The sequence below is a fragment of the Hemicordylus capensis genome, chromosome 3, assembly GCF_027244095.1.
Source record: "Hemicordylus capensis ecotype Gifberg chromosome 3, rHemCap1.1.pri, whole genome shotgun sequence".
NCBI lineage: Eukaryota > Metazoa > Chordata > Lepidosauria > Squamata > Cordylidae > Hemicordylus > Hemicordylus capensis.
Genome location: NC_069659.1, coordinates 351994020 through 352015137, shown reverse-complemented (window position 1 = coordinate 352015137; position 21118 = coordinate 351994020). Strand labels below are relative to the sequence as shown.

Here is a 21118-nt window from a genome sequence, read left to right as displayed (position 1 = left end):
CATGAAACTCACTGGGTGACTCTGGGCCAGTCATGTATCTCTCAGCCTAACCTACCTCACAGGGTTGTTGTGAGGATAAAAAAATAATCATGTACACCACTCTGAGCTCCTCAGAGGAAGAGCGGGATATAACTAAAAATACATACATACATACATACTACATCCAGTGACAGGGAGTGCCACTGGTTAGATCACAGAGATGGCGAAATACTAGAAGCCTAGCTCACGCAATCAGACCATTCTAAATATAGGAGATGATTATCCCCTTCTGCCAGGCTTCTTAAAATAACAGAAATCTGGTTAAGTTTTTATTGCTGTGGGCTGTCATTCTCTTCTTCCACAACTGTTTGTAATGCATTCCTTGAATTAACATTTTAGCATATTTTAAACCTTATAAGGCCACCTGGAGGCCAGGGTCCCTTTCAGGACAACAGGCAAAGCATGCCACAAACAGGCACGGAGTCATAGGCCACCGCTGTCTCCGTGCAGTACTTCACATTTCCAGGCCATGGAGGGCTGCCTTATGGGAAATCGGTCCCACACTGCCCCTGCAACCGCTGGGGCAGCACACAGCCAGAGGTGTGCATGGGAAGTAAATGGTGCTGTAGTTCCTCTGAGAGCTTTTCCCCAAATCTCTATGGGGAATGTGCTTTGAGAGACTACCCCTCCCATCGCTCCCTGCACACCCTTCCCACCATGCACCAATCTAGCCATCGCAGGGACAATGTGGGGCTCGGCTTCCCATAAAGGAGCTCCACACACACCCCAGAAGCATGCAGCACTGCACAGGGACAGCCACTCTGCAAGCAGTCGCCTGCGTACGGCACCAGCAAGAAGGTGCCCATCATTCGAATCCAGCATGGCCAACACACAGGCCGCCCCACAAAAACCCTGGCCATCACAAAAGCCGGGGTAAAAGTTAGGCCACGGGTAGACAAAACACTGCTCAGAGAACAGCCGAATCTCCCAACCTCTTCAAGCTGCACGTGTTTGTCCGAGTTTGCTTCTTCTGAAGAGAGCTAGAGAGGGGCAAGGATGAGGAGTTACACGGGGGGCGGGGGGCAGTGAAATTATTAATTATTATTATTTTTATTACATTTATAAACCGCCCCATCCAGAGGCTCTTAACAACTTTTAAAAAGACATAAAAAAACACAGTGCTAAAAACAATATAAAAACAATTCAAAAACAATTAAAACCATTTAAAACCAATTAAAATACTTTAAAAAAAACAATACCACTTTACAAGCCTTGGAAGGCCAGGCCAATCAAATAGGTTTTTAGGGCTCTCTTAAAGGCTGACAGCAAGCCTAAACTGCAGATATCTGCCGGGAATGCATTCCATAGACCAGGAGCATCTACAGAAAGGGCCCGGTTCCAAGTCGCCATCAGACATACTGGTGGTAACTGGAGATGGACCTCTCCAGGTGACCTCAACAAGCGATCGAGTGACTTAACAGTCACTAGCTACCTCATTCCTCCCTATTTAGAACACAGGAACAGCTTTGCTGGATAAGGCCCAGCATCCTGGTTCCTACAGTGGCCCACCAGATGCCTCTGAGAAGCCCACAGGCAGGCAGGAGCCGAGGGCATGCCCTCTCTCCTGCTGTTGCTCCCCTGCAACTGGTATTGAGAAGCATCTTGCATCCAAGGCTGAAGGAGGACTATAGCCATCGGACTAGTTCCGTTTCCGAGATTTCCCAAGCCATTTCCCACACACTTACCATCTTCACAGCTATTTTATTTATTAAATTTTTCTTATATATCGTATCCTCCAAAGACTCTAGGTGGTGAACAACAACAATACCAATACCAATACCAATACCAATACCAATACATTAAAATAATGAGGAGGAGGAGGAGCATGTGGAGTACACAGTTAACAATCAATGGCGAGACACCTGGACAGGTGAGCATTAGAAGAGATATTTTCCAAGGGGACTCACTATCCCCTCTGTTGTTTGTAATCACCATGACCCCACTTTCACAAATACTAAACAAAACAGGCCTCGGATACCAAACATCTAAAACATCCAGTAAAATCAACCATCTGCTGTACATGGACGATTTGAAGTTGTATGGAAAGTCCCAACCAGAAATCGAATCACTGCTAAACACTGACCGTATATATTCAGTAGCGATATAGCAGTGGAGTTTGGACTAGACAAGTGTGCTGCATTAATAATGAACAGAGGAAAAATAACAAAAACAGAAGGAATAGAACTGCCCAATGGAAGCAAGATCAAGAACATGGAAGAGAAAGAACATTACAAATACTTGGGCATACTCCAGGCTGGTAACATCACACACACTGAAGTTAAAATAAAAATTGGAAGTGAATACATCAGGAGAGTTAGAAAAATCCTCAAGTCCTAACTCAATGGCGGGAACACCATACAAGCCATAAACACCTGGGCTATACCTATTATTAGATACACTGCAGACTGGACCCAGGCAGAGCTAGAGATGCTAGATCGTAAGACCAGGAAAATAATGACCATCAATCATGCTCTGCACCCCCGCAGTGATGTAGATAGGCTATATCTCCCTCGCAGCTCAGGTGGAAGAGGAATGCTGCAAGTCCATCAAACAGTAGAGGAGGAGAAAAGAGGCCTTGAAGAATATAAAAAGGACAGTGAAGAAGATGCACTTAAAAGGTTCAATAATGAGAAACTATTCAACACCAATGAAACAAAGCAGTCCTACAAGAAAGAACAAGTAAAGAACTGAGCAGAAAAAGGAAAAAATAAGCCACTGATGGTCAATATTTGCACAATATAACTGGAAAATCAAACATCACCAAGACCTGGCAGTGGCTTAAGAATGGCAACTTGAAGAAAGAAACAGAGGGTTTAATATTGGCTGCACAAGTACAGGCACTAAGAACAAATGCAATAAGAGCAAAAGTAGAAAAACCAACAACAAACAGCAAGTGCCGCCTTTGTAAAGAAGCAGATGAAACAGTGGACCACCTGATCAGCTGTTATAAAAAGATCGCACAGACTGACTACAAACAAAGGCATGACAAGGGAAAAGGGATGATACACTGGAACATCTGCAAAAAATACAAGCTACCTGTAGCCAAAAGTTGGTGGGACCATAAAACTGAAAAAGTTGTAGGAAATGAAGATGCAAAAATATTATGGGACTTCCGACTACAAACAGACAAACATCTGCCACACAATACACCAGATATAACTGTAGTCGAGAAGAAAGAAAAACAAGTTAAAATAATCGACATAGCAATACCAGGGGATAGCAGGATAGAAGAAAAAGAAATAGATAAAACAACAAAATACAAAGATCTACAAATTGAAATTGAAAGGCTGTGGCAGAAAAAGACCCAAATAATCCCAGTGGTAATTGGAGCCCTGGGTGCAGTTCCAAAAGACCTTGAAGAGCACCTCAACACCATAGGGGCCACAGAAATCACCATCAGCCAATTACAAAAAGCAACATTACTGGGAACAGCCTGTATTCTGCGACGATATCTATAATAAGAACAGCAACAACATTGATAATAAAATCCAGCCATCCCAGGTCCTTGGGAAGGACTCGATGTCTGGATAAAATGAACCAGTCAATAACACCTGTCTGAATGTGTAAACAAGAATAAAAATAGTAATAAATAATAGGCAAATGCCTGGCAAAACAAGTGGGTCTTAAGAAGGGCCTTAAAAGCAGCTAGGGAGGGGGATGAATGAATGGGGGGGGGGACTGTTCCAAAGAAGACAGGCAGCCACGGAGAAGGCCCTCCTACGGACCCAGGCACGAGTCAGACCCTTGGTCTGTCTAGCTCAGTATTGCCTACACTAACTGGCAGCAGGTCTCCAAGGTTTCATACAGGAGTCTTTCCCAGCCCTACTCAGAGAAGCTGCCAGGAATTGAAATGGGGACCTTCTGCTCTTCCACTAAACTTTGGCCCCATACCGTCAGGGGATTATCGTCCAGTGCTCACAGGCAGTCACCCATCCAAATGCAAATCAAGGCAGACCCTGCTTAGCAAAGGGGACAATTCATGCTTGCTGCTGTAAGACCAGCCCTCCTCCCATGCAGGCCAGGCAAAACATTGGAGATAACAAGCCACTTGAAGATTACAGTAGCTGAAGATAGAGAAGTAGAATTGGAGAAGCAGAATCAGGAGATGCTCGTAAGCATCCATTCTGTGGCCATTTAAAAAAAAGGAAGTCGCCTGCCTCTTCCCACATACCAAATGCAGTCGAAACCAAAACGACACAACTGGGTGTGCTCAGAAAATTATAGGGAGGGACCAATCAGAAAGTCCTCTAGTCTGAAATTTCTGCCCCACGGCTCTTCCATGATACCATTAGAATTCACCAGAGACATTAGGAGTAAAAGTGAGCAAGCCAAGCCACATGCTGACAGCCTGCCTGCCCAGACCCATCAAAACCAGGGTGAGGAGCCTGAATGTCAAACAACGGACGTAAAAAAGCAGCTTATATTACAGGTGTGCTTTTCTTACGAAGGTGTGTCCAGTACTTTGTACAGTCGTCCCTCGCCAATCACTGTTTTTCCAATCCCGGATTTGAGTATACATGACTGGGAAATTGTGACTGCAATCACCAACCAAGACCCAAGTATCCGCAGTTTGGAGAGTTTTTTTAAAATTTGGCCGGAGGGGGGGGGTTCCTGGGGGTCAGTGTTCCCTCTAAGAGCATAACATAAGAACATAAGAACAGCCCTGCGGGATCAGGCCCAAGGAGGCCCATCTAGTCCAGCATCCTGTTTCTCACAGTGGCCCACCAGATGCCACTGGAAGCCTACAGCCAGGAGTGGAGGGCATGCCCTCTCTCCTGCTGTTACTCCTCTGCAACTGGGACTCAGAGGCATCCTGCCTTGGAGGCTGGAGGTGGCCTTTAGCCCTCCAACTAGTAGCCGTCAATAGACCTCTCCTCCATGAAGTCATCCAAACCCCTCTTAAAGCCATCCAGGTTGTTGGCTGTCACCACATCTCGTGGCAGAGAATTCCACAAGTGGATTATGTGTTGTGTGAAAAGGTACTTCTGTTTGTTGGTCCTAGATTTCCTGGCAATCAATTTCATGGGATGACCCCTGGTTCTAGTGTTATGGGAGACGAAGAAGAATCTCTCTCTCTCCACTTTCTCCACACCATGCGTGATTTTATAGACCTCTATCATGTCTCCCCGCAGTCGTCTTTTTTCCAATCTAAAAAGCCCCAGGTGTTCTAGCCTTGCCTCATAAGAAAGGTGCTCTAGGGATCTCTAACAGGGATTCCCAGATATTGTTGACTACAACTCCCATAATCCTCAAGGCTATTGCAGTTGGGGATGCTGGGAGTCGTAGTCAACAACATCTGGGAATCCCTCTTAGAGGGAACACTGTCAGGGGGTCATTTCCCGGCACCGGGGCGGGGGGTCATTTCCCCAGAGGAGACATTCTATCTATTTTTAATCTTATTTTCAGTCTTTCCACGACCGTGATCCCCCTAATTTCCTGTTTGCCATTGGTTTCAATGGCTCGTCTACCGCGAATTCACCAACTGTGAGATTTTCCAGGAACTGAAACCTCGTGGTTGGCGAGGGACGACTGTACTTTGGTTTGAACTTTACCTTATTTATTTATTTATTTATTTATTTAGCTAGCTAGCTATCTAGCACATTCATGTACCATCCAAAACTCATGTCTCTGGGTTGTCTACAACAGAACAACACAGATGAACACAAAATTAAAACATTAAACCAATTTAAAAAGCAATGGTGGATTCTATAAGTCTACATAAAAGTCTGGATGAGTCGAATTAATAGCTGTGGCATTGTTGTAAACTCACCAGAGACTTAAGTTTTGGTTGTTGCATTAACAAACAAACAAACAAATAGATGTCCCTGGGTTGAGCAGAATTCTAGGTGAAAAAGAAGGAGGATCAGTCCCTGTAAACCTTAGGGAGGTGTGACCCCTTTCCTAGTAAGCAGCAACACACAAAACACAGCTAACCGGGAATAAAAGGAGACACCTTTGGAAGCAGTAAGTCTCTTACATGTAGAGGGGGAGAGCAACCATCCCTAGATTTATTGTAAAACGACCAGAAACATAAGTTTGGGGGCAGACCGGGTGGTATAAACTCAGTCCCGGCATTGCATCCTTCCAGTGATTGCTTTTGGTGTCCACCATCTGTGCTTCTTTTCAGAACGTCAGCCCTTTGGGGACAAGGAACCATTTTCTTATTTATATTTTTGCTATGTAAAGTACTTTCATAGAACAAATCAATCCAGATCATAGAACAAATCAATCCAGAAATTTCACTCATGGCACAAATTACCAGGCTCATACTTCAGACACATGATGAGAAGACCCAGCTCCCTTGAGAAGTCCACATAATGGTGGGAAAAGTTGAAGGAAAGAGAAGAAGAGGACGACCAGAAGCAAGGTGGATGGACCTGATTAGGACAGCAATGAATGCACCACTGAGAGACCTGAAAGGCCAAGTTGAAGACGGATCATCCTGGAGAGAATCTATCTATGTGGTCGCTAAGAGTCGACACCAACTTGATGGCACTTAATCAAAGTACTTTGAGAATTCTTCTGTTGAAAAATGATATACAAAGGACAACGGAAACCTCTTTCTCACCCCCTCGCCAGGTCATCTTCCCATCTCGGGCAAAGTGGCAATATGGTTCTCCAATGTAAGTACTTCATTGTAGCAAAGAAATATACCCTAACTCAGGGCTGCTCAACTTTGGCCCTCCTGCAGATGTTGGCCTACAATTCCCATAATCCCTGGCTATTGGCCACTGTGGCTGGGGATTATGGGAGTTGTAATCCAAAAACAGCTGGGGGGCCTAAGTTGAGCAGGCCTGCCCTAACTGAATGCTTCTATGCAAAACTTGTAACAGACTGAGCCGCACCCATCGCAGACTCCCCCAGTCTCTTGAATTCCAAAGGAAAGCATCCACGGCTGTGCTTACGGCTCAAGCCATCATCTTTGGCTCTAGGAGACAGACAAGGGACTCTTGACAAAAGTCTTGGTGGTGGAGATTGTGGAGGAGGTAAAGTAAAGTGTGTCGTCTGTCAGTGTTGACTCCTGGCGCCCACAGAGCCATGTGGTTTTCTCTGGTAGAATACAGGAGGGGTTTCCCACGGCCAACCCCCCTTTTCAGCACCTTCCTGTATCGCTGCTGCCCGATATAGGTGTTTCCCATAGTCTGAGAAACATACCAACAGGGATTTGAACCAGCCACCTTTTGCTCCCTAGGCAAGTTACTTCCCTGCTGCGCCATTAGGTGGCGTCTTAAGTATAAAAATGAAAATATAAAAAATATAATCACCATAAAATGCCTGAGGCAGCTTACAAAAATATGAACTAATAATAATAAAATCACCATCACCATTATCATTACTGTGTGTTATTAAGTGCATTTATAGGCTGCCCTCCTTACCGAGGAGCTCAGGGCAGTGCTTTGTGTATCTCCCATTTCATCCTCAGAGCCACCCTGTGAAATCACTCCACCGGGGTGGACTCCTTAGGACTATTCAACTACTACACAGCTACAACTCCCACTGTCCCACGTCACAATTGTAGAGCTGGGGACGATGGGAGCTGTAGTCCAACTGCTGGAGAGTCTCAAGTTGGCCATCTCTAATTTAGGCCAAAAGACAGTGATGGGCTGAAGGTAACAGAATCCAGTTGGAAGGGACCCCAGAGGTCCTCTAGTCCATCCCCCTCCTCAGTGCAGGAAAATGTTACCACATCCCTGGCAAGGGGGCTGAGCAATCTCTGTTTGGGAACCTCCAGAGCCCTCCACCACATAAGGCAGGCTGTTCCGCTGCCAAACAGTTCTTACCGTTCTGAAATCCCTCCTAAGGCCTAGCCTAAATCTAGCTCGATTGATTCTAGTCCCAATGCAGGGGTGGGCAAACTTGGCCCTCCAGGCATTGTTGAACTACAACTCCCATCATCCCACAGCTGGGAATGATGGGAGTTGGAGTTTGGCAACATCTGGAGTGCCACAGGTTGGGAACTCCGCCCTAGGCCAATACCCTAACCATAATTCTGCCCTGGACCCCAAGTAAAACATATAACAAAACACACCACAATTAAAACCAGAGCACCAAAGGAGCAGAAGACAAAGAAACCAGATAAAACCCTAATACAAAGCTAATAAAACCGCAGCAATAAAACACCTTAAGAGACTGAATTAAGAGTCTGGGTGAATAAAAATGCCTTTAACTGGCACTGTAAAGACGTGAATGTGGGTATGCCAGTCATACAGAGGGAGGGAGGGCATTGCAGCATAAGGGAGGCTCATTCCCAAATCCCCACTCACTGGGTCTCCATGGGGGTGGAGGGAAGGGAACTGGGAAAGGGGGGGGGTGCTCTCCAGAAGAGTGCAGCCAAGTTCACACGGGGACAGGCAGTCCGTGAGGGACCCCAGTTTCAAGCCATATGGGGCAACTATGCACCAGGACCTTAGCTTGCATTTGTGAACACACAGGTAGCCAACAAAGCTGTTTCAATTTCAACATGGACAAGATAACTGTGTGTAGCCCACAGGGGTGGCCCGAGAGATTTATTTATTTGTTGTTTTACTTATTACTTTATATATATATTGATCATAATTGTACACTGCCCCAATCTTACGTCTCTAGGTGGTTTGCCTCTCAGAGAGAAGAGCTGGTCTTGTGGTAGCAAGCATGACTTGTCCCCTTAGCTAAGCAGGGTCCACCCTGGTTGCATATGAATGGGAGACTAGAATTGTGAACACTGCAAGATATTCCCCTCAGCAGGGGATGGAGCTGCCAATCTGGGAAGAGCATCTAGGTTCCAGGTTCCCTCCCTGGCAGCATCTCCAAGATATGGCTGAGAGAGATTCCTGCCTGCAACCTTGGAGAAGCCACTGCCAGTCTGTGAAGGCAATACTGAGCTAGATAGACCAATGGTCTGGCTCAGTATATGGCAGCTTCCTATGTTTCTATGTTCAAACAACAAATTAAAACATTAAAACCATTTAAAACCACAATTCTAGTTTAAAAGCTTGGGTGAATAAACATGCCTTTAGAGACTTTTTAAAAGTTGCCACAAGATGGGGAGGCTCTTATTTCAGCAGGGAGTGTATGCCAAAACCTGGCAAAGCTTGCCAGGGTCAGACAGGTCTGGAAGAGCAGCTCCGAGGGCAGCAGTGCAGGGCACCTTGCTGCCCAATGACCTGCTGACCGAGGCAACCGCCTCACCTCACTTCATGAAAGATCCACCCCGATAGCCTGCGACATCCAGCAGCCTCGCCACTACCTTCTGAACCTGCTGTACTTCTCAGGAAATCTTCAAGGGCAGCCCCACATACAACATACTGTCTATGCCAAGCCTTGAAGCTATATGGACATGGATAGCTGGGGCCCAGCCACCTCTGGGCAGAAGAGGTGGCAGTCAGAGCACTGGTGTCCAGACCAGAATAGACACAGTCACTGCAGCTACGCTGTGTTTTGGGGTAGCAAGCATGAATTGTCCCCTTGGCTGAGCAGGGTCCACCCTGTTTGCATTTAAATGGGAGATCGACATGTGAGTAGTCCTCTCAGGGAATCTGAGCCACAGCTCAGCAGCAGAGCACCTGACTGCTTGCATGCAGAAGGTCCCAGGTTCCCTCCCTTGCAGCTCCAAGACTGAGCTGAGAGAGACTCCTGCCTGCAACCTTGAAGAAGCTACTGCTAGTCTGTGTAGACAATACTGAGCTAGATGGACCAATGGTCTGACTCAGTATATGGCAGCCCTAAGATCCTCCAGCAGTTGCTTTGAACTTGAAATAAGAACATAAGAAGAGCCCTGCTGGATCAGGCCCAACAAGGCCCATCTAGTCCAGCATCCTGTTTCTCACAGTGGCCCACCGGATGCTGCTGGAAGGCACAGGCAGGAGTTGAGGATGTGCCTTCTCTCCTACCATTACTCCCCTGCAACTGGTTCTCAGAGCCATCCTGCCTTTTGAGACTGGAGGTGGCCCACAGCCCTCCGACTAGTAGCCATTGCTGGACCTCTCCTCCATGAAGTTTTCCAAACCCCTCTTAAAGCCATCCAGGTTGTTGGCCGTCACCACATCCTGTGGCAGAGAGTTCCACAAGTGGATCAAGCGTTGTGTGAAAAAGTACTTCCGTTTGTTGGTCCTAGACCTCCTGGCAATCAATTTCATGGAGTGACCCCTGGTTCTAGTGTTGTGTGAGAGGGGAAAGAATTTCTCTCTCTCCAAATTCTCCACACCATGCATGGTTTTATAGACCTATATGTAAGAACATATTCTGAAACGCACACAGGCCTCCATTTCTACGCATACAAGAAGTGGGTTTTGTTCCAGGAAAGCTGGAGCCACAATGAAACAGTTTGTCTTCAAGGTGCCACAGGGCCCTTTGTTGTTTGCTGCAACACGGCAACCCATCTGGAATTCACCTCTTCCACCGTTAGGGCTGCAGGTCAGGGAGTAAGCAACCGCCTGACATGCAAAAGGCCCCAGATTCAGTTTGCAGCTACAGGGCTCAGGTGGCAGAGCTGGGAGAGACTCCTCGCTGGGACCCTGCAGAGCTGCTGCCAGTCAGTGTAGAGAGTACTGAGACAACACAACACTGCCAGTCAGTGCAGACAATACTAAAGCTCCGACTCCGAATAAGGCAGCTTCCTAGGCACATGCTGCTCAGCTCCTGAAAGAGAAGACTTCGGAGCCAGCCACTCCCTCCCTGCTGGAAACAAAACGGCCTCTCAGAGTCAGCGTGTTCCTTTTTTCGATTGGGGCACCGTAGCGAAACAATGGCGTGTTTCGCTGCAGCGTGCGTCAGGCGGGAACTTGGTGTCACTTTCCAGAACCACAGAGTTGGAGAGGGATATTATCGGTCAGGGCTGGGCAAACTGCGGCCCTCCAGATGCTGATGCACTACAACTCCCATCATCCCCAGCTGCACTTCATTGTGGCTGGAGATGATGGGAGTTGTACTTCAACAACATCTGGAGGGTCCAGTCTGCCCTGCCCCTGTTTGTTTGTTTATTATACCGCCTGATATGTATCTCTCTAGGCGGTGATATCCCTAGGCGGTGTTATAGGCCATCTATTCCAAGCGCCTGCTAAAAGACAGGAAACAGAGATCTAGGGGTTCCCAACTACAACTCCCATCATCCCTAGCCACAACGGCCAAAGGCATCTGTGGCTGGGGGTGATGGGGGTTGTAGTCCATCAGCATCAGTGAATCCCAGGCTGGGAACCCTGTCCTACAGGCACCTGCTGGTCATCAGCCACTGCGGCCGGGGATCATGGGAGCTGTAGTCCAACAGCATCTGGTGCTCTATAGCATCCCCAACAGATGGCTACCCTGCCTCTGCTGGAAGACTGCCCACGAGGGAGAGCCCACCACCCCTCGCTCCGCAACCGGCTCCATTGCCAAACAGCTCTTCCCTTTAAAGAACTTCTCCTGCTGTCCAGCCAAAATCTATCCTCCTGTAACTTAAATATACAACATTTAGTCCTGCTTTGTGAGGCAGCAAGGAATACGGCCTCTGTGTCTCAGCCCTTCCGGTATTTGCAGAATCCTCTTCCGTCTTCTCTTCTCTGCTTGAGAGCTTGGAGAGCTGCTGCCTGTCAGAGCACGCAGTACTGGGCTAGATGGACCAACGTCTGGGCTCAGTTTATAGCAGCTCCCTGTGTTCCTGAGCTGGACTAGACAGGTCTTTGTTCTAATCCAGAAGAACTGCTCTTATGAGATGGTCCCTTAACTGGACCACCTCATTTTAGTTCCAGTCCAGAGGGTGCAAACAACCGCTCTGCCTTTCACACAGCCTTAACGAACACTGTTGCAGCCAATACTCTATTACAACACCAGTAAGACATCAGTCAAGACGCAGAAAACCCAACAATTGCAGAGACCCCTGGCTGGCCCAAGGCCCTAAGGGACTGAGCCTTTATTACTGCCAGGCAACACTCCATTTTCCCAGCTGTCAGAGCAATTTCAAACACGCCCCTTCCTGATTCTCAGAGAATGAACCTTGTGCTTGATCATCAAAGCTCAGGGCCTGCTTTCACTCAAGCAGACAACTAGCAACAGTAAAGTTCCCTCACAATTTCGGGGAAACTGTGGCCATTTGTACACCACCTAGAGAAGTCTATATCAGGTGGTATAAAAATACGATTAAATAAATAAATAAATTTTGCTGCGGTGATGGGCCAGGCCACTGTCTTGGCCTGCCAAGCAGCAAGGAAAATCTTCTGTGCCTGATTCACACATTACGGTATCTATTCACACATTATGTTAAATGCACAAACAACCGTGTATACACACACACTCACAGCTATCCAGACATGATCCTCAACACACATACAGCAGTACACTTCCTTTCTGTACCTGCATTTAAAAGTGGACCACGGTTCACTTTTAAAATGAATGCGCACACACAGGCATTTGCACAAACGTATGCACAGACACCTGGCACTATGTACAACATAATAGGGCTCACAAATTCAAGGGAATGGTGAGATTCTTCCAAGCACTCAGCCAGCAATCAAGACGGCTGGCTTACCAAGTAGTTCGCAGAGGTAAGCTGCCTCTTGATAAATGTTCATCTCTATCCACCTGATTTCTGATCATATCAATTGCAGACAGGTGCAAAAAGCATAGGAGCATAGGCAGTTTCCCCTCTAACAGGGATTCCCAGATGTTGTTCACTACAACTCCCAGCATCCCCAGCTGCAATGGCCTTTGGCTGGGGATGCTGGGAGTTGTAGTCAACAAGATCTGGGAATTCCTACGAGTCAGGCCCTTGGTCCATCTAGCTCAGTACTGTCTACACAGGCCGGCAGCAGTGTTCCCTCTAAAGCGTGTGTGTGTGCACGCACATGTTTTTTGGATGTCTGCTCAGTTTATTTTAGATCCCGCTCAGATTGAATCAGGAAGGCCCCACTCTGTGCACACACACTGCCTTGATACTGCCACTCCAAACAAAACCCATTTCACACGCAGATGAAAAAAATTACAGAGACTGGCAGTGGCTTCTCCAAGATTGCAGGCAGGAGCCTCTCTCTGCCCTATCAGGAGGTGCCACGGAGGGAACTTGGAATCATCCTTGACTTAGTGATGGACACTGTGGAGGCAGAGGGTCCAGGGCTTTTCTTTATCCCCTTTACAAGCAAGATACTTAGAACAGACTGCTTGGGACAAATAAAATGGTTATTAAATTCCCTTGGAATAGCCTAGTCTAGGCGCCACAATTAACTTTTAGGTGCCAGAGCTCCTTGGGTATGTCGCGCCCTGTGTTAGGAACATAAGCAACTGGTTGACCAAGGGCACCTGGTTTACCAAGTGATATTTCAGAGAGGAACATAGGAAGCTGCCATATACTGAGTCAGACCACGGGTCTATCTAGCTCAGTATTGTCTTCACAGACTGGCAGCAGCTTCTCCAAGGTTGCAGGCAGGAATCTCTCTCGGCCCTATCTTGGAGATGCTGCCAGGGAGGGAACTTGGAACCTTCTGCTGTTCCTCCATCCCCTGCTGAGGGGAATATCTTACAGTGCTTACACTTCTAGTCTCCCATTCATATGCAACCAGGGTGGACCCTGCTTAGCTAAGGGGACGAGTCATGCTTGCTACCACAAGACCAGCTCTCCTCTCCAAGCACTTCACACACAAGTTGGGTTTTTCCCTACATATTGAAACCTTGCCTGATTTATGTCCATGATAAAAAAAAAAAATTCTCTTTTTTCATCAGAGTATCTGTTACGCCCCAAACTTGCAGCAAAGCCTCGCAGTGGTTAAGTGCCATTTGGTAAACAGTTGTCTGTATTCACCCTCAGTTACTTGGAAAGGGTGCCAAGTTGTTTGAGCAAACATGTGTAAATCAGACCCGTGACAATACTACGAATATACAGGAATGAGGGATAATACAGGAGGCTTGCAAACAAATCCAAAGTTTCTAGTCTATAATTAAAAAAAAACCAAAAAACTATTCTCTTGGGACAAGATGTTTTTAAAAATACAAAACACACACAAGAAGAAGCCCATCCCACCCGATAAAAGTCATTTTTGCCATATCAACCAACCAGGAAGTTTATTTTTTAAAAAAACCCTGCCAAGTTGCCTGCAGGAACTTCAAGCTTGCTACAGAAGATTAGGGCAAGGGACAGAATGTATAAGTGTACAATTATCCCTCAGCTACCACGTTTTTTAGTATATGCGAATGGACAATTGTGACAGGTCTTGCCCACCGTGACCCGAGTATCTGCAGTTGGCGAGGTTTTTTCAAGTGATGGGGTGTGGGTTCCGATTTGCTCATTTCTCCTGGTGACCGTTGCTGTCTTTTTCCAATTTAAAATCCCTTTTAGTGACTTTGGGTGGGTTAAAAAATTTCCAGAGGTCTGATTTGCTCATTCTTCTTGGTGACTCTTGGCAACATGATGGGATTTTTAGCAAATTGTTTTGTATTTTTTCCTTTACTTTTAAGTCTTTTTGCTACAGCGGTCCCCCTAACCCCATTTCCCATAGACTTTAATGCCTCGCCACCTGCGAATTTGACAATGGCGAGGTTTTGCTGGAATGGAACCCTCCCAGTTTACAGGTGGTAGCGTGGCCAAGCGGTCTAAGGCGCTGGATTAAGGCTCCAGTCTCTTCAGGGGTGTGGGTTCAAATCCCACCGCTGCCAAACAGTAGCATTTTCTTCTCAAGGTCAATGAAAAACCAGAAAGCAGCGTGTTAAAATTAGGCTTGTTGTTATGGAGAGGAGAGTTGGTCTTGTGGTAGCAAGCATGACTTGTCCCCATAGCTAAGCAGGGTCTGCCCTGGTTGCATCTGAATGGGAGACTTGATGTGTGAGCACTGCAAGATATTCCCCTCAGGGGATAAAGCCGCTCTGGGAAGAGCAGAAGGTCCCAAGTTCCCTCCCTGGAGGCATCTCCAAGATAGGACAAGATTTTTTTTATAGGACAAGATTTTTTTTTTATTGAACCAACAAACTACCAAAGCATGAGAGAGATTCCTGCCTGCAACCTTGGAGAAGCCGCTGCCAGTCTGTGAAGACAATACTGAGCTAGATAGACCAATGGTCTGACTCAGTTTATGGCAGTTTCCTATGTTTCTATGACAAGGAATGACTGTATAATAGAAGGCAGGCAGGAGTCCCCAACAGTTCGGGGCAGGGATGACTCCAGATTTCATGGAGGTTGACTGAGAGATTAAGATGGCTGGAGCAATTGCTGGAGAAAGGATTCTAGGCACTGGTTGCTAAACTCCTGGAATATCTGACGTGAGAGGGATTCCTTCTGGGAAGGAGACTAGCACATATAACGGGGACCAAATGCCAGAGGAGGTCTGAAGCCCTACAGCCACACCACATTCCAAGCTTGAAATCATAAGCTGTTCTCCGAGCCAAGGCTGGCCGGGGGCCTGTGGAACTCAAGGCCCTGGCAAGGCAGGCTAAATGGTGCAGCTGGGACATCAAGGGTGGCAGAATGCGTAGAGGTGGGGGGTGGCCAGGCCACATGAGAGGCTCTGGGGCAGGTGTGCCAGCCAGATCAGCTTGAGTTAGGAGGTGCTGCAAGGATTTATGGTGATCTGAGTATTTATTAGTTACAGGGTGCCCTGAAGCCAAGAGGAAGTCACGGCTGCCTTCGGACCACAGGTGTGGGCCAAGGCCTCCCCACCATACACACACACACATTCCTTGCACACAGAAAACAAGCATATCGGGTAGAAGAGTGTGCCAGAATCCTTCCCCTTGGCATGCTAGTTTTCTAGAGAGAGAAACTATACCAAGGATGTGTGGGCGTGTGCGCACTGCATGTTCAGGAACATTCAACCATAGGAGCGCACCCTCCTGCCGCCTGAAGTGTGTAAGCCGGAGAAGCTGGCATCGTGATTACGGAAGGGTGATGGGACAGGGTGCTCCAAGCGGCAGGCGGCTTCATGATACTGAATGTCAGGTCAGCCAAGGATCGCCCGTGGGCAGAACTTAATGTGAACTGCCAGCCATCTACAGACCAGGAACTGGTTCTCCCTGCGCAGATGTCCTCATAGCAAACCTAATGCTACGTCGCACGTACACAGTCCCCTGGATGCCACCCTAAAGCCCTTCCCATAAACTCAGCCACCTATACAAGAGCATATTATCGCCTTCGTGTCATAGGGGGCGAGGGAGAAAGAAGAGGGAGAAATGGTGATTAAGGATGATGACTTGTGGGGAGAGGGGGCATGAGGCGGCGGCTCAGGCAGGGACTTGCAGCTTCCAGTGAAGAGCCAACTTGTCCTCCGAGCATGTGCAGAGTGCGCTGGCTTCGCCAAACTCACACACCAAGGAGCTAAGCCTGGGTGTGTTTGTTTTGCCCAATAGATAAAAAAGGGAGTGTCAGCCTCCCTCGGTAGCTTTTACTTTCGCATTAAGCAGGGGCGGGGGGCGCTAGGGACCCAGCGCAGGGAAAGCACCACTCACCGAGGCGCAGGAAAAGCACCACGCTGAACATAGACAGCAAAGTGGGGACGACGACGCCCAGGAAAGTGGAGAGCTTGCGGGCGGCTCTTGCCGCCGGTCTGGGCCCGGGCGGCTCCCCTTCCACCGAGATGCTGCTGCAGAGACGGTAGGTCAGCAGCGGGCTCCGCTCCGACACGCCGGCGCCCCGGTTCCTCGGCATGGCGATGGTCGCCTCTGTCTGGACGGCGGCAGCCCAGCCAGCCAGCCCCGGTTAGGTAGAAGACGAGACGCGCAAGTTGCCCGCCGCCGCCCGCAGGGCGCAACCACGCAGCCAGATGCGCCGCCCTCGGCCCGCCCCGATCCCCGCCTCCTGCCCTGGCTCAACCCCGGTCCCCGGCCGCCGGAGCAGCTGTGCTGCCACTACTGGAGAGGAAGGAAGTGTGGCACGGCCGGCGGCGGGAAAAAGGCTTGCTCGCGAGTAAGGGCCCGCGCGGAAGTACGTGGCTGGCGAGGATGCCTCAGGCAAGCCTGCGCGCGCTTGCTCGGGGGAAAGCGGACCGCGTGCAGCCCTGCGCGGCTCGGGCCTGGGCTTGTTGACTCGTAAGTAAGCCCTTCTGAACGGAGCGGGGCTTGCTCTCTGCTGGTGGTAGGAGCGCCCAGGACTCCCGCCGGCCGCTTTGCAGCGACGACCACGTGCGCCGCGCTCCGATTCGCTTCTCAAGAAACGAGCGGACCCCGTTCCACAAAGCAGGTTTTTACACCCGCGTAAGCCCAGTGCGGAGCTCACTGCCCGAGCAAACGTGTCTTCCTCGGCCAGCAAAGCGCGTTTTCCAGTGCGTGGGACGCCCGCCAAGTTCTCAAAGTGCAGTTCCGATCAGGGTGGATCCGTTTTTGCAGGAGTAAACGTACCGTATTGACCCGCATAGAAGCCCTTTGAAAAATAGGAGTTAAATGCCTGTATTTAAACAAAACGAAGAGGACCTGAATTTAAGACGACGACCCATCCACCCCCGCCCAATTTCTGACGTCACTAATCTTGGTGGGTGGGGGCGACTAGTCTTGCATTCAGGTAAATACACTACTCAACAGGGCCATTGAACTCAGGATATTTCCGCCTGAATAAGAGTGTTTTGGATTAGGTTGACCTGGCTTCTTTTGCTTTGCCAAGATGCTTGGGCCCTTAACTGCTGCCTGTAAACGGTGCAAAAGATGGATAGAAATGTGAATACCTCACCTGATGTATTTCTGTCTGCCACACAACTTTTACCAGCACAGGAATCTGAACAGAAAAACAAAACTGGAGAGGAGAGCAGGTCTTGTGGTAGCAAGCATGACTTGTCCCCATAGCTAAGCAGGGTCTGCCCTGGTTGCATCTGAATGGGAGACTTGATGTGTGAGCACTGCAAGATATTCCCCCCAGGGGATGAAGCCGCTCTGGGAAGAGCAGAAGGTTCCAAGTTCCCTCTCTGGCTTCTCCAAGATAGGGCTGAGAGAGATTCCTGCCTGCAACCTTGGAGAAGCCGCTGCCAGTCTGTGAAGACAATACTGAGCTAGATAGGCCCTGGACTTCGGCCCCGAACACGGAGGTCGGAAGAACCTAGTAAACTATTCAGTATTTTAATGGGTACATCTCTGAGTCCGCATTAGCTTTCTTCCGATAGGGAGGGAGTTTGCATTGCAGAGCCTTATCTGACTTCCCTGTTGAGGTAACTGGATTTTAGCTCATTTGAGGTATCTACAGAGGGGGAGTAGATGGGGAAAGGTCAGTCTCCATGCAGAGAGAGAGAGCGAGCTTGAATGGAGAGTTAACTTTTGAGAGCTAACTCTAGAGTCTACATAGGGATCCCAGCATAGGAATGGCCTGAGGCTAGTTCCCTTTCAATTTGGCTTTGGTAGCTGCTAAAATTAGGAGTAACTGTCCCACTGCCTGCTAAGTGACTGATCCCTGTGTGCCAACAAATGGAGGGCTCACGATCCTGTGAGGCTCCTGAGCATGTCAAGAGTGAGAATCCACAAGCCTGTGATCTCCGGTATAAGCGGAGAGGCTTCTGGGAGCCTGTAGAAGAGCAGTGCTAGCAACAGGTCCCCATAGCTTGCCGGACTACAACTCCCATTACCCCAAGCCACAATGGCCTCTGGGAACCCCTGGTCTAAAGCCCAGTTCAGGGGACTAAACCGGGTAGAATGAACTGCCTGGAGAGATGGTAGGATTGTAGCAACAGCCCTGCCCGTAGCCTCCTGGGAACACAGGAAGCTGCCTTCTACTGAGTCAGATCATTGGTCCATCTAGCTCTTCTTCCTGGAGCTGCTGCTCCCTTGAATAGAATATCTTGCCATGCTCATACATGTAGCCTCTACATGTTCAGTGGCTCTTCTGCACGGAGCTTACACATGGAAGCACTGATGAATGCAGGAGGATCTGTCACGGTCTTGCTCCTCTCCTCTCCATGCGTCCACCCTGCCCTCTAGCCAGGTGAACATAACCTATGGCTGGCACTAGACACATGCTCCAGGAAAAGAGTGAAGCCCTTACCAGGCATTTAAAACAATAAACAACCCCCCCCACACACACACACCTCAGCAAACACATTAATTGCAATATTACAAGTACAGTACTTCTAGTGACGGTTGCTGGTGTCTATCTTATGTTTCTTTTTAGATTGTGAGCCCTTTGGGGACAGGGATCCTTTTTTGTTTGTTTGTTTTGTTATTTCTCTGTGTGAAACGCCCTGAGCCATTTTTGGAAGGGCGGCATAGAAATCGAACAAATAAATAAATAATAAATAAATAATAAATAATAATAATATGTTTATGGAAGGGCTGCCTGTGTGTTGCTGTGGGTGCCTATTGGATTGTGCTGTGACGTCACTAACCCTTTTCAAATTTATTTAATAGATAAATAAGTAGATCACATTTGATTCCTTTTCATCTATCAATCAATCAATCAATCAACTTTATTACGATCAAAGACCAGCATAGGTAATAATTCAGCAGAATAGATAATAGAACCATATTGAAAGTTGCTACATATATGCATACAATTATCAAGATTCCTTTCCATGATGATAGTCAAACGTTTCTTCTTAAGTGTGCCAGACTCTCTTATACCTAGTTATAAATATATACGGTATCAAGTCAGAAGATGTTATAGACGTCCATCATATATCTTCTGTTGGGCAGAACTTACTCTGGATCTCCCAATATGCTTAATGCTTTATATCACAAGCAGCCCTATCTTGGAGATGCTGCCAGGGAGGGAACTTGGAAACTTCTGCTCTTCCCAGAGCGGCTCCATCCCCTGCTGAGGGGAATCTCTTACAGTGCTCACACTTCTAATCTCCCATACATATGCAGGGTAGACCCTGCTTAGCTAAGGGGACAAGTCATGCTCACTACCACAAGACCAGATCAGGATATTTGAGAACATGCGATCCTGGGGCCCCCCAAATCCTCTTTAGTCTGTCCTGGGAGGTGTGGTCACCTGGTGGAGCATGATGATATTTATTTTCGGGTGTGGGACTCCAAAGGCCTTGAGGTCCAGGCTCCAAAATTTCCTAGGTGCACCTCTGACTGTGTTTGCATGTCCATTCCCTCCATTTTGTGTTGGAGTGCAGCACAGCAAACACAAAGAATGGAACCTTTTCAGATTCCCTGGAACTACCCTATTCAGGAAAGAAGAGCAACTGGAATGTTGCCCCGGGACACAATTTGTCCTTGAGCCAGTGTGCTCCTCTGCGTGCTCCATTTGGCCTCCTGGGTATTCTCTAGTGTGCTCCTTTTGGATTCCAGTGCGAGTCACCCACACCTTGGATGCCAGATCTGACTGACACCTGCCACTATGCTCAGCTCTGTCTTCCTCTGCATGCCAAGAGTGCTTCCACCTCCAGATAGGTCCTCTTGCCGGGGCCGAACTGCCCAGCCAGCCTTGCTGCCACCAGAAGTTGGCTACTTGGGAACAGACACTTTTGGGATCTATCTTTGCCGTCTAATCCCCATGACTTCCGCTGCTGTCTGCTGCTTCCCAGTCCATCCCTAAGGAAAGAGGTCCTTCGGTTGCATCTAAGCCACAAGGATCCAATCACTGTTGAAGGAAGGACAAGGTTTTATAGTAATCCCTGCGCCCCCTAGGCGTTCTATCCCTGCTCTATTCTTAAATCCAAAGACTTGTTTTTCTCCAGCCTCCTTTCTCCAGTTAGCCTGGAAGTTACTGTAATTTGGAGAGTAGAGCTGGTCTTGTGGGAGCAAGCATGGCCTGTCCCCTTAGCTAAGCAGGCTGCATATGAATGGGAGACTATATATGTGAGCACTGTAAGATATTCCCCTCGGGGGATGGAGCCGCTCTGGGAAGAGCAGAAGGTTGCAAGTTCCCTCCCTGGAGGGACAATACTGAGTCTGTGTAGACAATACTGAGCTAGATGGACCAAGGGACTGACTCAGTATATGGCAGCTTCCTAAGTTCCTATGTTCCACTAAGCTAAATTTCCTCTTAGCAGTTATAGGGTTAATCTTGTGATGTATTTTTTAATTGACTCTCTTACTCCATTGTAACCCTTACCTTCAAATAAAACCTTTGTTTTTGAATCTCAGCAACCTCCCTCAGTCCATTTTCCTGCCACCAAAGCTTTGCACAAGAATTATTCTGACCCACTCTAAGCTAATTTCCCCACCCAAAGCCCAAACACAATTTTGGGGTGTTCACCCATCACCCCAGGGCAGTTCC

At 48.1% G+C, this 21118-nt stretch overlaps 1 protein-coding gene and 1 non-coding gene across 3 annotated transcripts in view; one reads left to right on the top strand and one right to left on the bottom strand.

Annotated features, from left to right (window-relative positions):
- The window catches only part of LOC128352192 (solute carrier family 12 member 9-like), a 145449-nt gene extending 128054 nt beyond the window's left edge, over positions 1-17395 (bottom strand). The window contains exon 1 of one of the 2 annotated variants that reach the window (XM_053312531.1): positions 17308-17395. Coding sequence is in view for 1 of the 2 variants with exons in the window: in XM_053312530.1 (XP_053168505.1) it covers positions 16420-16618 (199 nt within the window). In the remaining variant the exon portion in view is untranslated. Of the gene's footprint in view, positions 1-16419; positions 17256-17307 lie in introns of those variants that run through there. The other variant, XM_053312530.1, reaches the window with a different exon arrangement.
- Positions 14556-14637, top strand: TRNAL-AAG (transfer RNA leucine (anticodon AAG)). Its single transcript has one exon. It is a non-coding gene; the product is annotated as a tRNA-Leu (tRNA).
- Positions 17396-21118: the final 3723 nt, after the last annotated feature.